The sequence below is a fragment of the Myotis lucifugus genome, unplaced genomic scaffold (genome assembly GCF_000147115.1).
Source record: "Myotis lucifugus unplaced genomic scaffold, Myoluc2.0 scaffold_67, whole genome shotgun sequence".
NCBI classification, from domain to species: domain Eukaryota; kingdom Metazoa; phylum Chordata; class Mammalia; order Chiroptera; family Vespertilionidae; genus Myotis; species Myotis lucifugus.
The window spans coordinates 5,214,623-5,235,097 of record NW_005871115.1 but is presented as its reverse complement, the minus strand read 5'-3'; the positions used below and the strand labels follow the sequence as shown (position 1 = coordinate 5,235,097).

General features: G+C 35.5%; 2 protein-coding genes across 2 annotated transcripts in view; one reads left to right on the top strand and one right to left on the bottom strand.

Annotated features, from left to right (window-relative positions):
* DZIP3 (DAZ interacting zinc finger protein 3) overlaps positions 1–1,336 on the bottom strand; it is a 130,379-nt gene extending 129,043 nt beyond the window's left edge. Inside the window, exon 1 of the mRNA XM_014456995.2 lies at positions 1,144–1,336. The gene's annotated coding sequence lies outside the window, so the exon portion shown is untranslated. The remainder of the gene's footprint in view (positions 1–1,143) is intronic.
* Positions 1,337–1,554: 218 nt separating this feature from the next.
* Positions 1,555–20,475, top strand: part of CIP2A (cell proliferation regulating inhibitor of protein phosphatase 2A) — a 45,759-nt gene continuing 26,838 nt past the window's right edge. Inside the window, exons 1-8 of the mRNA XM_006090082.3 lie at positions 1,555–1,977; positions 6,507–6,654; positions 8,916–9,028; positions 9,862–9,956; positions 10,695–10,791; positions 11,604–11,726; positions 11,881–12,026; positions 14,913–14,988. Of these exons, the coding sequence (XP_006090144.3) occupies positions 1,585–1,977; positions 6,507–6,654; positions 8,916–9,028; positions 9,862–9,956; positions 10,695–10,791; positions 11,604–11,726; positions 11,881–12,026; positions 14,913–14,988 (1,191 nt within the window). The 5' untranslated portion in view covers positions 1,555–1,584. The remainder of the gene's footprint in view (positions 1,978–6,506; positions 6,655–8,915; positions 9,029–9,861; positions 9,957–10,694; positions 10,792–11,603; positions 11,727–11,880; positions 12,027–14,912; positions 14,989–20,475) is intronic.

Genomic DNA, 20,475 nt, shown 5'->3' with positions numbered 1-20,475 from the left:
AAATTATGACACCTTTCTCTTAACTTTCTTCATCTGTTCTATTTTTTCCACTTCAATTCCCTTACTGTGTTTATTATACTATATTGTTTTTCATTTCCCTACCAGAATGTAATGCTTGGATTTTATTTACAGGATTTTTATTTTATTCACCGCATCTACTGCCTGGCATATATGCAGGCTCTATTTATTGAATGCACAGTCTTATGAAACAGGTATTCCTATTAGCTAGATTTTACCTTATGAAGAGGCTGGAACCATGAGAATCTGCCTATGGTCACTCAGTACAAGGGAGAGATAGGATTTGTAAGCAGCGGACGTGACTCCACGCCACATAACCACCGCAACTGCAAGGTGCCTCTAATTTATGTGGTGAATCACACAGGTACCATTTAAGCCAGCGGTTCTCAACCTGTGGGTCGCGACCCCTTTGGCGGTCCAACGACCCTTTCACAGGGGTCGCCTAAGACCATCCTGCATATCAGATATTTACATTACGATTCATAACAGTAGCAACATTACGTTATGAAGGAGCAACAAAAATAATTTTATGGTTGGGTCACAACATGAGGAACTGTATTTAAAGGGCCAGAAGGTTGAGAACCACTGCTTTAGGCTGTTTCCCACATTACACAGTTCCTTCCCAGCAGGGGATACTTCATTACCTTTGTCCTCTGACTGGCAATGTCTGCCCATGTTACACATGCAATAATTATTGGCAAAATAAGTGAACGCATACATATATTGATTACCCAATCATTTTTACATGTATGCCTCAACTGGCTAGATTATTTAAGCTTTCCGAATTTTAAAATTGATTTTTAATATAAAGTTCCTGTCTTTAAAATGTAGTGATGCAAAAAAAAAAATACTTTATTTGAATTGAGAAAAACATGGCTAAGTAGTTTAATTAAAGGATATGTATCCTATGCTCTTTCCTCCAAAGTGGTTTTTAAAGCTTTATTCAGCGATAGCATCTATTAAGCAAAAAACTCCAGAAACAGCTATTCGACTCATTTCATGATATACACATGCATAATAATAATGATCTTTGATCACAAACCGCAAACGACTGTGGCATTTCCACAGACACCGAGACTTAGAAAACAATCAATCATGCCAGGCAAAACAGACATCTGCACTTACAAAAACTGACGCTAAGAACACCCCCGGAGCAATGCCTGGCCCAGGAGCCACTCGCAGGAAGCTTTCCCGAGTAAGTTTGACGACGATCGTCAAAAAATCCCAACGGCCGTAAGTTTACAGTGAGGAACAAACATTCCTGGGAGGAAGGGCTGGGCATGTGAGAGATTTTAAAACGACACCCCTCCCAGGCCGCCTCGAAACCTAGAGCCCGAGTTTCTCGTCCTCAGAACTCCTCACCGTTTCTATTCTAGGGGGACGCGACCATTCCTCGGGCAGAGGCTAGTGCACAAAGGAAAAACGGGCCATCCAGCGCGAAGGCCGAGGAATCGAACGGAACTACGGCGCGCTGACCGACAAGGACCCCTGGTGTCCAACCGCCCCTTCACAGAGAGCCGCAATCGCACTTCTCGCGAGATTTCTCGTCTTTATGGGATCGCGAAGATGAAACCTCGCGGCTTTTCAGATAAAGTGTCCGACGGGACAGCTCCTAGCCCACTTCACGGAATCTTCGAGAGCCTTGACCTCGCAGCCCCTATTCCCGTACCTTCCATCCTCTTCTCCCCCACCCCCTCCCACCTTTCAGTCCTAGGGACTTCCGGAGCTAGACCGGAACCGGAAGTTTCTGGACGCGAGGGGGTGGGGCCGAAAAAAATCAAAAAAAGCGCGGTGAAAACTGGAAACCCAAACTGGCCGGGTGGTGGTGACTCCCTGGCGGTCCCGTGGCGGCTCCTGATGGACTCCACCGCCTGCTTGAAGTCCCTGCTCCTGACCATCAGTCAGTATAAAGCCGTTAAGTCGGAGGCGAACGCGACCCAGCTTTTGCGGCACTTGGAGGTGAGGGGCTCCAGCGGCGAGTGCGAGATGGGCTTCCCCGTAGTAGCAGTTAGTGCGCGGTGTAGCCGGGGTGTAGCTGCCGCAGTTTAGGAACGAAAGGGCTGCTTCCCCCGTCCTCAGCTGTCTTTTTGTTGGTAAAGAAGGCGGGTGAGGGTCAGCCTCGAGTCCCACCCTCCGCTGCCCCGCCCCCAGGCCTCCAGGTTCTTTCAGTTGCCTCGGGAGGGAGTAGTGGCTGCTGAAAGTCCCAGGACCAAAGGTTGGGGAATTTAGGCTGTGCTGGGGGTTGGTGGAGGAGAGAGCTCAAGCCTGTACCTTTTCCCTTTTTAAAAAAAAAAAACAAATTAAATGTTTATTGTTGAACGTATTCCATGTGTTCCCCTTTTTCTTTTGGTTTTTCCATCGTAACAGTCCTGACAATATCCAGTAATTCTCGGGAGTGAAGGTGATGGGGCGTGATGACTAAAACTTGTTTTATCCTTGTCCCTTAAGCGGTTTACAATCTAAACCTGTTCCTTACTGCTTTTATTTTAACTCATGTGGAACTCGAACTTGAAAAATATTATTTCAACTTCCTCTGGATTAAGAAGCAATTTCACTTACTAATAATCCTAAACTTTTTTTCTTTCCCAAAACAGATGGCTCACAATTTTTCAATCCTAAAATACTGAATTGCTTTCATTTTTGTCTATTAGTTCCCACTGATTTGTGTCTAGAGTACTTATTCCATATTATAACTTTTTTTGCTCTTAATCTGCTGTCATTTATTATGCATTAATGGGATTCCAACTAACTGACCTCTTAATAAAAAATAGTTAAGCTCAATCAAATCTTATTTTAATTCTCTCTGTCACTGCTTCTGTTAACATAGAATTGAACCTAATTTTAAAATAGATTCTATTTGTTATATTAACCCTGTGATAGAAGCTTAAATTACCAAAGATTAGCAAAATGACAAAGAGAAGACTGTTAATGGTACAGCAACATCAGTTTTTGGTGCAACGGGAGTGCGTTAAATGTGTCCTCATTCTCAAATTTCATTGATGCTCTCCTTACTACTTCAGGTGCCCATCTCCTAAGTACATTATTTTTTTCATTCATTACATCAACAAATTTCTGCAAACCTAATAATGATGGTGTTAGCTGTTAAATGCTAATACTTTACTTCTCAATTAGGATAGAACAGTGTGCTAAGTAGATCCACAAAGCCACAAAATAAGCAGGGTTGTTAGTTTAATTTTAAGATAAAGGAATTAACTATTTTAAATATCCATTTGAAACATTACCTGTCTTTGAGAATAAACAGGTATGCTGTGAATCTAAGCACCATGTTATGGTGAACTGAAGGAGACTTAAAGAAATATGAAGCTTAAGGACTTGACACTAGACTTTCAAGGGATTTATTGAAAAGTCTTGTACCGTTTAGAGAACTAACATATATTCAGTGTATAATGTGCAATAATGTTAACTAAAGAAATAGCTTCATAATTTTTTTTAATGTTTTTATTGATTTCAGAGAGGGATGGAGAGGGAGAGAGTTAGAAACATCAATGATGAGAGAAAATCATTGATTGGCCACCTCCTGCACTCCCCCCGCCCCCACCTGGGAACGAGCCCACAACCCAGGCAAATGCCCTGACCAGGAATTGAACCTCAACATCCTGGTTCATGGGTCTATACTCAACCATTGAGCCACACTGGCCGAGCCAGAGTTTTGTGTGTTTTTTTAATATATGTGTATGCTCAAGTAGCTACCATCTGTATCATAATATAGAATATTTCTAATGTTTTTTTAAATTGTCCCCTCAAAAAATTCAGTAACTGAACTTACACAATACATACTTTTGTAGCTGACTTCTTTCACTAAATATAATCTGAAATTCATTAATGTTGAACACTTTACTCTTTTTGATTACTTTGTAGAATTTCATTTTGTCAATTCAACAATTTATTTATATTCTTTTTTTTTAATATATTTTATTGATTTTTTACAGAGAGGAAGGGAGAGGGATAGAGAGTTTTTGAAACATCGATGAGAGAGAAGCATCGATCAGCTGCCTCCTGCACACCCCTACTGGGGATGTGCCTGCAACCAAGGTACATGCCCCTGACCGGAATCGAACCCGGGACCCTTCAGTCCCCAGGCCGACGCTCTATCCAGTGAGCCAAACCGGCTAGGGCTATTTATATTCTGTTGATGGGCATTTGGGTTGTTTCCAGTTCTGGGTAGAATTTGAAAAATGTGTTGTAAGTACTTTCATACTTTTTTTGTTGATATGTGCATTCATATCTTTTATATACCTAGAAGTAGAATTGTTAGGTTTCACAGCTATGTTCAATTTCAGGTGAAATTGCCAAGCAATTTTTCACAGTGTTATACCATTTTACCCTCGCACCAGCAATATGTGAAAATTGCCATCCTTCATCCAGAGCAATCCTTGGTGTTTTCAGATTTTTAAATTTTGACCATTTTCGTGATATTAAGGGTGACTATCTTTGTGCAGATCTCATGAAAGCAGCACCTGAAGATACAAAGAGAGATTGTTATTCTGTGAAAGGAGATTGACTATTCATTCTGCTATTCTGCTGCACTTCTGCTAATTTTTCTTTATAGCCCCAGGCAGAACCTGAGATTTGAATTATTTTTTGATTGGGAGAGCTGAACTGGTCTCAATCTTGCTGGTTTTTCATAGCACTAATCTTATGTAATGATTATGAGCATTGATTCAGGAACAATGAATCCCAATTAAGCTACTGTAGATTGTGCTTCAGTTTACTCATCTGTAATAATTTTCTGTAAATTGCAGATTATTATGAATATGAAAAGAATTAACATACACAATGTACCTAGGCCAGAGCAAGTGCTAAAGTATTAGTTATCATTAAAGTAAATTGTATTTACATAAAACATTCTATGTGTATAAATAAAGAAAATTTATAAAGCATTTTTAAAATTTATTACATGTTAGAATACATGTTGTTATTTTAACCCAGGTCCAGTCCTGAGGGAAACTATATTTAAAGCAGAAAATGTCTTCATCTTCTAAAAGGCTAGCTTTATAATAGGCAAAAGGACAGTGCTCAGAAGGTTCCTTATCACAAAATATCTTCTATCAGTATCTCACTTCACCTTTGGACCATTTTTCAGTCTTACAGACTTTTACTTTAATGTTAAAACACATAATCCACAGGAAAAGATATTCTGAAGCTCCTTTATCAGCAAAGCTTTAGAAGAAAGTTTTGACATCTTGGTGAGGGAATAAAGGGACACGGAAAGATTAGAGGGATGCTAAAACAACCTTCTGAGACTTGATCTTTTATTTATTTTTTTAAATTTAAATCCAAAGTATTACATATGTCACCTTTTTCCCCCATTGACCTCTCCCCGGCTGCTCCCACCCCTCAGCACATGACCCCACCCCCCTATTGTCTGTGTCCATTGGTTGTGCTTATATGCATGCATACAAGTCCTTTGGTTGATCTCTTACCTCCCACCCTCCCACCATCCCCTACCTTCCCTCTGAGGTTTGAGGGTCTGTTTGATGCTTCTACATTTCTGGATCTGTTTTTGTTCATCAGTTTATGTTAATTTTATTCCACAAATGAGTGAGATTATATAATATTTATCTTTCTCCAGCTGGCTTATTTCGCTTAACATGATGCTCTCCAGGTGAGACTTGATCTTTTAAAAATAAAAACATTTAGAACAAATTTACTCTAATTCTAAAGTAACTAATTGTTTTTTCTATTTACATAGAAAAGATATGTTTATTAATGAATAACATTCAAAAAGCATTTTGAAAATACATGTTGTTTGACAACTATTTTGTGCCTTCAATCCCAGCTTTACCTTTCAAGGGGGTAGGGTAAGATGGTAAGAGAGGAGTAAAAAGTAGAATATCCAAAGATAAAATTTGTCTATGCCTGACCTGGCTACTTAAAAAAATTGTTTTTTTAAATTCCTCTTTGGTAATGAAGTCATCATGGAGTGTTCAGTGTAGTAGGGAGGATAAATATTGCTAGGTCATTAAAAGTTTGCAAGTTTATGAAATAAAAGTATAATGTACTGTAGGATAGAGTAATAGGCAAACCTAATGTAGTTGATAGAAGAGGGTTAGAAAAAGTACCTGGAGGAAACAAAGCTGAAACCCAAATGATTACATTAGCCAGTGAGAGAAGGGATAGGTAATTCATCTGCTCAGCACAGGTATCAGCATGTATGAATTTTCAAAATTGGGGGAGTGGCAGTGGCATTTTGGAAGAACTGAGTTTTTTATTTGAAATAAGAAAGAGATGAAAACTGCCAGTTATTAAAATACATTTTTTTTATTGATTTTTAGAGAGAGAAAGAGAAACATCTTTCAGGTGCCTTCTGCACAACCCCTAACCGATTAAGCCCGAAATCTGGGCATGTGCCCTGACTGGGAATAGAACCTGCAACCTTTCGGTGCACAGAACAACGTCCAACCAACTAAGCCACACCTGCAAGGGTGCCAGTTTTTAACTAACACATTTTAATTATTATTTTATAGGTAATTTCTGGACAGAAGCTCACACGATTATTTACGTCAAATCAAATATTACCAAGTGAATGCTTGAGTTGCCTTGTAGAGCTACTTGAAGACCCAAACATTAATGCACCACTGATCTTCAGTATCATCAGTTTGTTATCTCAATTAGGTAATTTAATTTCTCTTTTTAAGTTTTTAGAAGATTTTTGAATGTAATAGCTTTTAAAGGGCAGATTTAGTTATAGAAACGTTAGGAGAATGATTCACATTCCAAAGATTTCTTCATTGCAGGACCTTACAGAACTATTTGCTTTGTGGATCTCTTGTAAGGGGAAAGTTGTATGCATCCTTTCTTAAAATTATTAGAATGAAGAATCTCAAACATATTAGATTCAGTGGTCTACAGATAAGAACACACTTTCCTAAATGCTGACCTACCTACTTTTGAATTAAAAAAAACAACCTACATTTACATAATGCCTGTATTAAATACACAAGTCAGAAAAGTTATAGCTAATGATCAAATAAATCATCCTTTTTTTATAGACTACTACACTGAACTTGGAACTAAGGGTGAAAAAATGTAGGTGTCACTTTTTCTATTTTTCCTACCTTAAGCTTTAGTTTTTAAATGTTCACTTATTAGTTACCTTTTTTATTGATTTGTGTTTGGAGGTATAGTGGAGATATTTTTTTGTGTGACTATAAAATTAATGCATACTTACTATTAAAAAAAAAAATAACAGTGAACCAGAAGGAATAGCCCGCCAGCCGGCATGGCTCAGTGGTTGATTGTCGACCTATGAACCAGGAGATCACAGTTCAATTCCCAGCCAATATTTGCTCAAATATGCCCGGGTTGCAGCCTCTGTCTCCAGTGTGGGATGTGCAGGAAACAGCCGATCAATGATTCTCATGATTGATGTTTCTGTCTCTCTCTCCCTCTCCCTTCCTCTCTGAAACCAATTAATAAAGAAAAATAGAACTTTCTTGGTCAAAATGTTCTCTATCTGTTGTCCAGTATAGTAAGTGTAAGCCACATAGGATTATTGAGCATTTGAAGTGTGAGTACTAGATTAAGGAACCTAATCTTTTAATTAATGTATATTTAAATAGCCATGTGTGGCTAGTCCCTACCAAATTAGACAGCATAGATCAGTGGTTCTCAACCTTCCTAAAGCCACGACCCTTTAATACAGTTCCTCATATTGTGGTGACCCCCCAACCATAAAATTATTTTCATTGCTACTTCATAACTGTAATTTTGCTACTGTTATGAATCATAATGTAAATATCTGATATGCAGGATGTATTTTCATTGTTACAAATTGAACATAATTAAAGCATAGTGATTAATCACAAAAACAACATGTAATTATATATGTGTTTTCCGATGGTCTTAGGCGACCCCTGTGAAAGGGTCATTCCACCCCCAAAGGGGTCGCGACCCACAGGTTGAGAACCGCTGGCATAGATATAGAGAGTAAAACAAAATTAGTCTTTATTCATCACCACCACCTTCCTCATCATTTATACTTTGGAGAAGATATTGAGGATCTTTCTTAATGGTTTAATATGTGTTTTTCCAGATCTTATTCTATATTATAATAGATGATTATAGATTAAAATATTAACAAATAATTTTATTTATTTTTTAACAAAAATGGTGTTGCAGAGTACTGCTTGTTTTCTTTTGTACTTGCTATATTTTAGATGTCTTTCCATAATGCTTTCTTTTTAATAGCTACCTTGTACCACATTGTAGAGTACTATAATTTATTCAACCACTCCACTAAGGATGTGTACTCATGTATGTTCTTTTTTGTGTTTTTTTGCTGTTAGAAGCAATACATTTTTCTGTATTTTTGCTCAAATTTTACTGAGTATTTGTTGAATAAATTCTCAGTAGAATATTCAGACATTGTTCAATTTAACAGTTTTTATTACATTGCTTTCCAAAAAGGTTATGCTAATTCCAATATACACCAACCATTTATATGAGACTGGCAGTCACTTTCAATGTTTAAATATGTTAAAGAGATGATCTTAATATTTGCTTTTTAAATTTTTATTTATTTTTTAGTTAATAGACTTCATTTTTAGAGCAGTTTTAGGTTATAGAAGCATTGAAATAATTTAACAGCAAAATTTCTACAAGCAGGTGTTTTCCTTGAGATTAATTTAGCTTACATTGAGAAATCATTTGTTTACTGCGCAAAAACGGAAAAGCTAATACTCCCTTTCTCATTTCCAGCTCATACAATTTCTGTGACTAAACTGCTGCATTGGAAAGTATTTGTATGTAAAATAGTCATATCATATTGATGTTTTAAATAATGGTAAATTTGATATAGAAATTAAAATTTTAACCCTTCATCTATGAAGACCCATATGTAAAATTGATAATGTTTTGTGCACTTTAATTTACAGCCGCAGACAATGAAACCAGAGACTATCTTCAGAATACATATAACCTGAATAATGTGTTGGCAGGAGTGGTATGTCGGAGCAGCGCTTGCCACAGTGATTCAGTGTTTTTGCAGGTATACACACCCACACAGTACTTTTCATTCGTACTTATTCTTCCTTATTTTCAGATCAAAATTGATAGTATCTGTTAGCCACTTCTAGCTTATAGAGTATATGCTGGAATGATTAGGCACATTCTTGCCATTAATAAATTTAAGATCTAGTTGATCACACATGTACTACTATTTAAAAGTTGTGGCGAAGGGAAGCTTATTCACATTAGCACTATTACTAAAAAAAATTTACATTATAACATATTTGACAGACTTATAAACACAGATGTCAGCATTTAGACCATTATTTACATTAAAATTATAATTTGAGTTGGCATCTAGTGTCATTGTTGAGGAAACATTCTACAAAAATTGAAGCTATAGATTTGGTCTTATTTAGCATAGACTCAAAGCTCTTATACCCATAATATTTTATTGAACCTAAAATGCAATTATAAAAAAGAAAAGTGTGGCCAATTAAACGTACATGAAATTTTAAAGATGGTAAATATGAAAAAATATATATCTTAGAATGATGGAATATGTATGTTTCAACCTACATATACTTTTAAGATGATAAAGTAAACCAAGTTGATGAAAAGATGCTTTGTTTAAAATAGGGTGTATAGGAATGTTTGAATCAGGAGATGAATCCTAAGGTTCTTGGTAGTCTTATTACTTAGTGTTAAAAAAAAAATAGAGAGAGAGAGAACCATTTTAAGAAATGGAAACGTTTTTGCTCTAAATTCTGCCTCCTAAAATGGTGATATGTTCAGAATATGCACAGAACTCTAGTTTGTGAGCATGCAATATGTTTTGTGTGTTTATATTCATTACTCTTTTTTAATTCTCAGTGCATTCAACTTCTACAGAAGTTAACATATAACGTCAAAATTTTCCATTCTGGTGCAAATATAGATGACTTAATTATATTCCTGATAGATCATATGTGAGTATGCAACCAAACATGTAACCAAATAATCTACTGGTTTATTTTTAAACTAAAACCATGTATTAGTTCAATTTTTCTTAGATAAATTTTTCCATCTTCTTTAAACTGAGACTGATTTCATATCTACTCCTCTTAGATAATTTTAAGAATCAAATGATATAAAGCAGCTTTAATATTTATAACAAAAACTTATGAAATGACTTTATTTGAACAGAAAGAAATTATTGACCCTGAAAGTTGTATTTATATGTAATCTTCTTGTTAGGAAAATATACTGATGAGATAGCATATGGTCACTCTGACAATTGTTTTTATATATTTTTTTTTTATTGTTGTTACTGTTATTGTTGATTTTCTCCCAACCACCCACCCTTTCCCGCCTTCCCACTGAGATTCCGAACTCTATTCCATGCTTCCATGCTTCCATGTCACTGGATCCACTCCATTCATCACTTTATTTTGTTAATGAGATTCCACATATGAGTGAGATCATGTGATACTTGTCTTTCTCTGACTGACTTTTTCACTTTGCATGTTTTCATATTTCTATGCTGCAATTGAATAGGATAGTTTCGTTTCAAAGCATGAAATAAGTGGGCAATACCATTCAAAGCTTGATGGTCTTCAGATGTTCAGATTTTTCTTTTTGCATACAAAGAGGAATTTATATGTATAAATTTTGAATAATTTAAAATGAATTTAATAATTTTATTTTTTATTTTTCTTAAATAACAGTCAGTCTTCTGAAGATGAGTTAACAATGCCTTGTTTGGGATTATTGGCAAATCTTTGTCGGCACAATCTTTCTGTTCAAACACACATAAAGACTTTGGTAAGAATTTTATAAGATGTTTCTTTCTTGTTTTGTGGTTGGTTCTATGTTTCAAGAAAATTTCATTCATTTTCTCTTGACCAGCTGATCCATCAGAGTTAATGAAGAATTAAATTGACATATAAATAATTTGAATTATTCCAGCTTTCATATGTGTTGTATTTAAGATATTAAGGGTTAATACAAGTGTTGAATACTAAAAGATTTCCTTCTAGTAGCATTGTTTGTTATATTGACTAACACAAGAAAAGCTAAATTATTTTGGCTGATAGAAGGAAGGCACATCATGGGCAATCCCTTTTACCCCAGTCTTTCTATTTCCACAAAATCAGTGTCCACTACACCAGAAAGATTAATCAGTAAATGCCTCGCATCAACTACCACTACTTGCGATAAGTGAAGGCACACTAATGCATTTAACTGACCCACCATTAGAAATGTATTAAATCTGGGAAGTTTGTTGATTCTTTAAGGTGCTTTGTGAACAGTTTCCCTGCTGTGCAATCTATTACCTGTTTAGTTTTAAATTAAATAATATCTCATTTCTTCATGTGTTGGATTATTCTGACCTGATCTTATTTTGAGGTAGGGTTATTAAACTTTTACTCTAAACAGTGCTCTTCACCAAGATTGTGCCTATTGATACTACTGTACACATATATAAAATATCCTCTCCTTGAAATGATCTCTTAAGTTGATAAGGATGTTTAATAATAAAAGTTTACCTACCTTGTGGAAAATAAACTTTTTGAACTCAAATATAAAACATAATTTTTATTCTAATTTAATTTTTAAATTTTTTTCTTCCTCAGAATAATGTGAAATCTTTTTATCGAACTCTTATAAGCTTCTTGGCCCATAGTAGTTTAACTGTAGTTGTGTTTGCACTTTCAATATTATCCAGTTTGACATTAAACGAAGAGGTTGGGGAAAAGGTAAATATGATTTCTTCTTATTATTTTTTAAGATAATTATGAAGTTTTATTCTCTGATACTTTAAAAATCATTGAGCCTCTTTATTAAGTTTTAGGATGATTTCAACTTAACTTTTTTTTTAATATAATATGCTTTCCCTAATTTGTTTTTAAGTTGTTCCATGCTCGAAACATTCATCAGACTTTTCAACTAATATTTAATATTCTCATAAATGGTGATGGCACACTAACCAGAAAGTATTCAGTTGACCTACTGATGGATCTCCTTAAGAATCCTAAAATTGCTGATTATCTTACCAGGTATGGCTCTCTGACAAATTTTAAGACTTAAAAAAAAAAACAGTAAAAAAAATACCAAAACTGCCTTTTTAGATTTAGTAAACTTGAATTCTACTGATTCACAATAGACTAAATAAGGATATTTTGATATTCTTTACTCCCATTCTTTTTGCTTTCCTGACTTGAAATGTAAAAGTATAACAGGGCGTGTGTGTGTGTGTTTCAGTCTTTGCTTTAGATGAATAAAGTTGTATTAGACTCCAAAATGTACACACCATGATTAATCTGTTTCAAAACCAGTTTTAAATCTTAAACATGATGATTTTTTTAAATACTATTTTTATTATATTGTTTCAGTATGTCTTTTTGTGGGTTTTTTTGTTTGTTTGTTTGTTTTTAATAAAAATGGATGTTTCCTTCAGTGGGTGCCTCTAGTGTGTTATAAGGTAAAAATGAGAACACATGTTTATATGTCTATTCTTTTTCAATGGCATTTCATGTGATTATTTATGTTTTGAGTTTGATTAGTAACTGTTTTCCAGAGAGCTCACAGTTTTTGTATCTTGAGTTAAGTTTTCCTAGTGTGATCCTAAGTTAGAACATAGTTGAAATTGTTTCAAAAAGTTAAATTAATGAACTATTCAGAAACAAGAAAATGTTTATTGAGCCCTACTATGGTCAAGCATGGGGGAGGAGAAGCAGGGATATGAAGTCATAGTTCTTAAACCTTAAGGAATATAGAATCTAGAAGTTAAAAATGAACAAAAGCTAAGCACTAGGGCAAGGTTGACCACTATTCATATGGTTAATGATACTTTGTAATACCAAACAGCATTCACATTGGCATTTTATGTTTTCTTCTCTTAAGCATCAGTAGATAGGAAAATTGTCTTCCAGAGTGCCCTCCCTTTATCTGCTCTCTCTTATCTGTTCTAAGAATCTTCCCAATATATTCTCATGTAATACCCATTCTGACCACTAAGTGGTGCTTATTTAACAGCTTTGGAGTAAGCAGAAAAATTATTTTGAGTATACCTCTCTAGGACAGAAAGATAATCTGATTTAACATTACTAAGTGGTTGCTTAATCACTTCTGGATATCTCTCAGTTGCATTATCTATTTTCCTTTCTGTCTAACCTAAAACCCTAGAGTCCCCTCTGGAAAGAAAATTATATTGACCCTATGTATTTGCTGTACCATTTAACAAAACATCCCTGTTTCAAAGTCTAACATAATTCCTAGATTCCTGATCGAAGCTTGAGAAAAATCATACCTTATAAATTTTTATGCAGCATGCTTATGATCTCTAACTTTATCCGGTTAACACCTCTTACATTTATTCCCAGTCAGCTTTCTTTCACATTTTCTACAGTAGCTCCTTTAAATATTTACTACTATATAATTGCAGTTATCTCAAATATGTTATGGGCAAAGTTACCCGTGTTTATTCCAATTCTTACTGAGTGTCCTGTTTTGTTCATAAACATATCCTATTATTTTGTGCATTAAGTCTTATTCTGTCCTATCTTCAGTTTCTCCTATCTCTCTAGTCACTGGTGCCTACCATTCAGTTGACTTCCTTGATTTATACATATGCCCAACTTTCATCTTTTTCTTCAACCATATTTTCCTTTAATATCCGTGATCTGCCATTGTATTCAGGTGAATATTCAAATTCTCAGTATAGCCCTCCAAAATGTGGTGACTGGCAATCTATCAGCCGTATTTCTTCACATTTTCTTTCATATATACTTTTGTATAATCACTTCAGACAATAAATAGAACCACCAACTTGTTAGATACGCCGTTTCATGTATCCATGTACCATTTCCTCTGGAGTGCTTCATCTGGATGGCTGAAATACTCCTTCCACTATATATATCTGATGCCTTTTTAAAAAATACATATTATAATGATCTTTTACAGAGAGAAAGGGAGAGGGATAGAGTTAGAAACATCAATGAGAGAGAAACATCCATCAGCTGCTTCCTGCACAACCACTACTGGGGATGTGCCCACAACCAGGGTACATGCCCTTGACTGGGATCGAACCTGGAACCCTTCAGTCCACAAGCCGATGCTCTATTCTCTGAGCCAAACCAGTCAGGGCACCTTTTTGTTCTTTAAGACTCAAGTCCGCAAAGCTTCACCTGATCAGGGCTATTTCTACTAAATCTGGGTTTGATATCCATCCTATTTCATAGCATTTTATACATTTTCATTATAGCATATTTTACATTCCATTATATTATTTTGTCTTTTTGCCTTCATCCTTAGACTGTGAGTTCTCTGACAGGGCACTCTGCTCCCAAATCTAGGATGTACCAGTCACATAGAACGTAATGTGAATGGTACCAGTAGTACCTCTTAGAGTTAACACAGGGTCCTGCTCCTGTATCTGCAGAGCCTAATTTAATGTCTGGAAATTGTAGATGCTTTATAAATAAGTATCTGTCTAATTTATTAGTATATTAGTGTTCCTTGAATTTTACAACCTTAAAAATAAACTATGGAGGTACAGAAAGTTTCAATGATTTATTTATTACCACATGTCATTTTTTTCATTTTATAAATGATAGCCAATTTATGTATATCATAGTGGTAGAATATATTTTAAGTTTTGAGTAAAAACCTTATAAAGACTTTTACATTAGAAGCCAAAATAAATACATGAAAGAAAAGACAATTAAATTTTATATTTGTGTTGTGCATAAATATTTTTGATGTATCAGTTTTATAATCTTATTGGATATATTTTTTTAAATTTTGTATTAGTTTCAGGTGTACAGCATAGTGGTTAGACAACAATATACAAAGTGTTTCCCCTGATTTCCAGTACCCACCTGGCATCCTACATAGTTATTACAATGTTATTCATTTAATGTATATTTTTATTTTAAACCTAGGTATGAGCACTTTTCTTCATGTCTTAATCAAGTATTAGGTCTTCTTAATGGAAAGGATCCTGATTCTTCTTCAAAGGTAGGTAAAAACATGACTCTTTGTTTTAAACTTTTAAAAAACTATAATATGAGGAAAAATCTAAGTGCACAGTTCTCTCAATTTTTACAAACTAAACATAGACATATAACCAGTATATAGATCAGGAAACACAACATTACCAATACTCTAGAACCCTCCTAGAATCTTTATACACTGGCATATTAGTCCCTTTGGAAAACTATTTAATGGTGCCTACTGAGCATATGTATACCATATGACACAACAGTTCCACTCCTAGCTACATAAGCAAGAAAGACATGTCCAAAATACATACAGAAAATGTTAAACAAATAGAAAATGAAATATTTAAATGATACCACTTACTAATTTTTTAAAATGTCAACTGCTTAGGGGATAAGGCCAACAAAACATTATAAACCTCTACTCTGAAATTATGAAACATTGAGAGAAATAAAAGACTTAAATGACTATGTTCATACCAAGTTCATATAGATAGTAAGAGTTTACAATGTTAGGTTATTCGAAATTATAGCAGGTTTTACAGTGTTTATTGTTGTTGTTGTTTTTATTGATTTCAAAGAGGAAGGGAGAGGGAGAGAAAGATAGAAACATCAATGATGAGAATTGTTGATTGGCTGCTTCCTACATGCCCCACACTGGGGACCAAGCTACTGCAACCCATTTGGAATCAAACCATGACCTTCTGGTTCATAGGTTGACAGTCAATCACTGAGCCAAGCCGGTCAGACTGTTTTTGTATTTTTCTCATTTTGAGTATGTGGAAATTGGGAAGCTGATTATAAAATTTGTATGGTTATACAAAGGTCCAAAAGTAACTGCGGCTATCCTGAAAAAAAAAATGAACCAAGTTGGAGGGCTTATACTACTACCAGATAACAAGATTTAATATGAAGCTGCAGTAATTAAAACAGTGAAGTATTGTTATAAGTATAGTTAGCTGGCCCAGTGGAATAGAGTACAGTCCAAAACCAAACCCCTAGTTTATGGATCTTATTGATAATAGTTCAGTATTAAAAGTATGGTCATTTCAATAAATGCCACTGGGTCGATTGAACATTCCATATGGGAAAAAACTGAATTTTGACCACTACCTCACACCAAATGAGAAAATCAGTTTAAATTGTAGATCCAAGTGTGCAAGGTAAAACAGTGAACTATGATCTTTCAGAAGAAACACCTAGCAGAATATTTTTACAGCCTTGGAATAGGTGAAGATTTTCTTAGATAAGAAACAAAAACACCAGTTTTACAGGAAAAAAGTTGATAAGTAGGATTGCATTAAGATTAAGAGTTTCTGCGCCGAACCGGTTTGGCTCAGTGGATAGAGCATCGGCCTGCGGACTCAGGGGTCCCAGGTTCGATTCCGGTCAAGGGCATGTACCTTGGTTGCGGGCACATCCCCACTAGGGGGTGTGCAGGAGGCAGCTGATCGATCTCTCTCATCGATGTTTCTGGCTCTCTGTCCCTCTCCCTTCTTCTCTGTAAAAAATCAATAAAATATATTAAAAAAAAAAAGATTAAGAGTTTCTGTTCATGAAGAGTCCACCAATAAGAGTGAAAAGAGAATTCACAGTGTGGGAAAAGTTCTTTATCATACATATATTTAAAAAAGGACTCTTATCTAAAATATATTATTTAAAAACTTATACATATATGTCAGAAAAAATACTGATCTCCAATAGCAACCTAAAAAAGGAAACTTGAATTGGTCAATAAATATGAAACAGTTATTCAACTTTCTTAATATTAAGGGAATGCAAATTTAAATGGTAATGTGATACCACTGCATATTCACCAGATGATTAAATTTAAAAATAGGGATAAGATCAAGCATAAATGAGAATATAAAAAATTCCTAAGTGTCCCAGTATGCATGGGCTCAAAATTGGTACAACTGCTTATGAAAATTAGTATTTACAGTCAAACCTCTGTTGTGGAACAAAACTTTGGTTCTCAACTCCACAACCCTTTCATACTGATACTGTACTAACATTGGACACATGCATATATCAGGATCCAACCATTCAACACTTAAGTATTTAACCCAAAGAATTGAAAACATGTTCACCAGAAGATATATACAGAATATAGCAGTACTGCTCATAATAGCGAAGAATTAGAAACAATTCAAATAACATTAACAGTAGAATGGGCAAATAAACTGTAGTATTTACACACTGGAATACAGTCAAGCACTGTTTAACAATGGGGATACATTCTGAGAAATGAATCTTTTGTCTGAACATCATAAATGTACTTATATAAACTTAGGCGGTATAGCTTACTATACACCTAGGCCAGTGGTCGGCAAACTGCTATTCGTGAGCCACATGCGGCTCTTTGGCCCCTTGAGTGTGGCTCTTCCACAAAATACCATGTGCGGGCGCACACGTACAGTGCGATTGAAATTTCATGTCCCATGCTCAGAAGTCAGTATTTTGTGAAAGAGCCACACTCAAGGGGCCAAAGATCCGCATGTGGCTCGCGAGCCGCAGTTGGCTGACTACTGACCTAGGCTATAAGGCAGGGGTCCTCAAACTTTTTAAACAGGGGGCTAGTTCACTGTCCCTCAGACCGTTGGAGGGCCGGACTATAGTTTAAAAAAAAACTATGAACAAATTCCTATGCACACTGCACATATCTTATTTTGAAGTAAAAAAAAAAAAAAAACGGGAACAAATACAACATTTGTATTTGCATGTGGCCCGCGGGCTGTAGTTTGAGGACCCCTGCTATAGGGTATAGCCTATTGCTCTTCGGCTACAAATTTGTACAGCATGTTACTGTACTGAATACTGTAGGCAGTTGTAACACAATGGTATTTATGCAGCTAAACAGAAAAGGTACAGTAAAAATACAGTATAAAAGATTAAAAAAGGGTACTTGCTCTGGGTGAGTGAGTGGTGAGTGTGAAGGCCTAGGACTTTACTGTACCCTGCTGTAGACTTTCTAAACACTGCATGCCTACAGTAAATTGATAAAACGAGATTAAATCAAGCACAAGAGACAATGCAATCAAGAGATACTATAAACACAAGAACTTTGAAGGTGCTACTGGTGTAACAGCATACTGTTTTACAGCAAACTTTTTTTTATAAATAGAAAGTACAGTCTAAAATAATGATTAAAAAGAATAGTATAGCCCTAGCTGGTTTGGCTCAGTGGATAGAGCATTGGCCCTCATATTTAAGGGTCTTAGGTTCAAATCCAGTCAAGGGCAAATACCTCAGTTGCAGACTCCATCCCCAGCTCTAGTCAGGGTATGTGAGGGAGGCAACCAATTGGTGTATCTCTCTCACATTGGTGTTTATCTCTCTCTGACTCCCCCCCTCCCTTCCACTCTCTCTAAAAATCAATGGGAAAATATCCTCAGGTGAGGATTAACAACAACAAAAAAGTATAGTATAGTATAGTAAATATATAAAGCAATAACATAGTCACTTATTATCATTATCAAGTATTATGCACTGAAAATAATTACGTGGCTATACTTTTAGACAACTAGCAGCACTGTAAGTTTGTTTACACCAGACTTACAAACACTTGAGTAGTTGTGCTACGACATTAAGATGACACTAAGCGATAGGAATTTTTCAGCTCCATTACATTCTTACAGGACCACTATTGTATATGTGGTCTGTCATTGACTGAAGTGTCATGATATGGAGCATGACTGTATTATACAGCAGTGAACATGTGTGAAATGCAGCTGCATGCAACAATATGGATGAATCTCACTGATCCAATGCTAAGCTAAGGAAGCCAGACAGAACATATATACTGTAAGATTTTGCTTATATACAGTGTGGGGCAAAAGTAGATCTATAGTTGTGAGTATGCTAAGCAGAGTTTATTCTTGTATTATTATTTATTGTATTATTTTCCATACGAACAACTGTAAACCTACTTTTGCCCAACCCTGTATAACGTTCCATATGATTGTTTAATATAAACTGGTAAGTTGATAAAAAAATTTACATAGAAATACAAAAATCCAAGAATAGCTAAGATAAAATAATCTATATATCAGAAATCTGTTGTGGAGAAGTGGTTCCACATGGCCTTAGGAGGGGACACAAGTGGGTTCTGGAGTTCTTACAGAATTTTCTTTCTTGATCAGATTGCTAGTTACACAGGTGTGTTCACTTTGGGAAAACCATCTAGCTGTGCACTCGTGATTGATTTATTGACTTCTCTGAATATTATACTTACAGAGTAATTGTACTCGAGAAAGTATTTTCTTGTAAGATAAACAAGAAACTGGTAACATGGCTTGCCCCCAGGGAATGTAGTTACAAGTCAGGCTGGTATGTGCTTTTGATTTTGGAATCAAGAAAATGTACCTTTTTGAAGACAAGTACTACAATTTATATTTAAAAGAGAATAAATCAGATTTATTTGTTTCATAGTAAATGCTATTGGACTGAATTATGTTAAAATTTAGATATTATCAAGTTGATTAAAACACAAATCCCAATTATATGTCAAGAAATAGACAAAGGTAGGAAATAAGTGAAAGGCAAAGAGACACAAAAATTTTTTTTAAAGCTAGGTTGATAGTATATGAAATGTAGAATTTAACTTAGCAGCTAATAAACAAGTTGATGTGGGATGTTATGTAATAGGAAAAGGCTCAATTAGTAAAGAAATGCAGATTTGGGGAGCTAAGGGACATAATGCTGACATTATGCAAATATAGTATAGAAATAGCCATTCTTAATGTTTTAAGGCTTTTTGGAACACCACTTTTGAATATCGCAAAGTATGCTTTATGGCAATTCTTGATTCTTAGTATGATAGCGAATGTTAATTATTTTATTTTATTTTTTTTTTTCATTTTAAAAACAAAACTTAAAAAAATTAAGTATTGTAGAAGGAATATAAACATTAGTTGAAGTTGCCCTTCCTTCTTTGGCCCTCATAGTCCTGTTAATCATAAGTAAAGTAACCACTACTAATTACTTTGTAATGATGTGGAAACTTTTAACTCATTTTGAAAAATACTGAAAGAAAAATTGGAAGCTACTCATAGTATTTGTTGTAAAGTATTGCCGGGGATCTTTCCCTGCATCTAGAAAGGGTCAGGAATCTGGAGAAGGGTTGCGAATAAATTAATAAAGAGAATAGACATGAAATATGAATTTGGAAGGCATTATGGGGGAGCCAGGAAAGCTTAGCTCTAGTAACTAAGTTCTCCGAATCTCCGCACCCAGGGTTTTTTATTTCCACACTAGAGGCCCGGCGCATGAAATACGTGCATGGGTACGGTCCCTAGGCCTGGGGTGATATCAAGGCCATCTTCCCTGGCTGCCGGCAGTCGGTCCCGCCTCCCACTGCCACCCACCCCCGGTTCCACATTCGCCTGCAGGCTGTGGGGAAAGGACTGAGAGGTTGGCTGGCAGGCCTGATCAGGCAATCGGGACCTGTGGGCTGGGGACAGCTCCTACATTGTGTATCTGCTCCCTGGTGGTCAGTGCACATAAT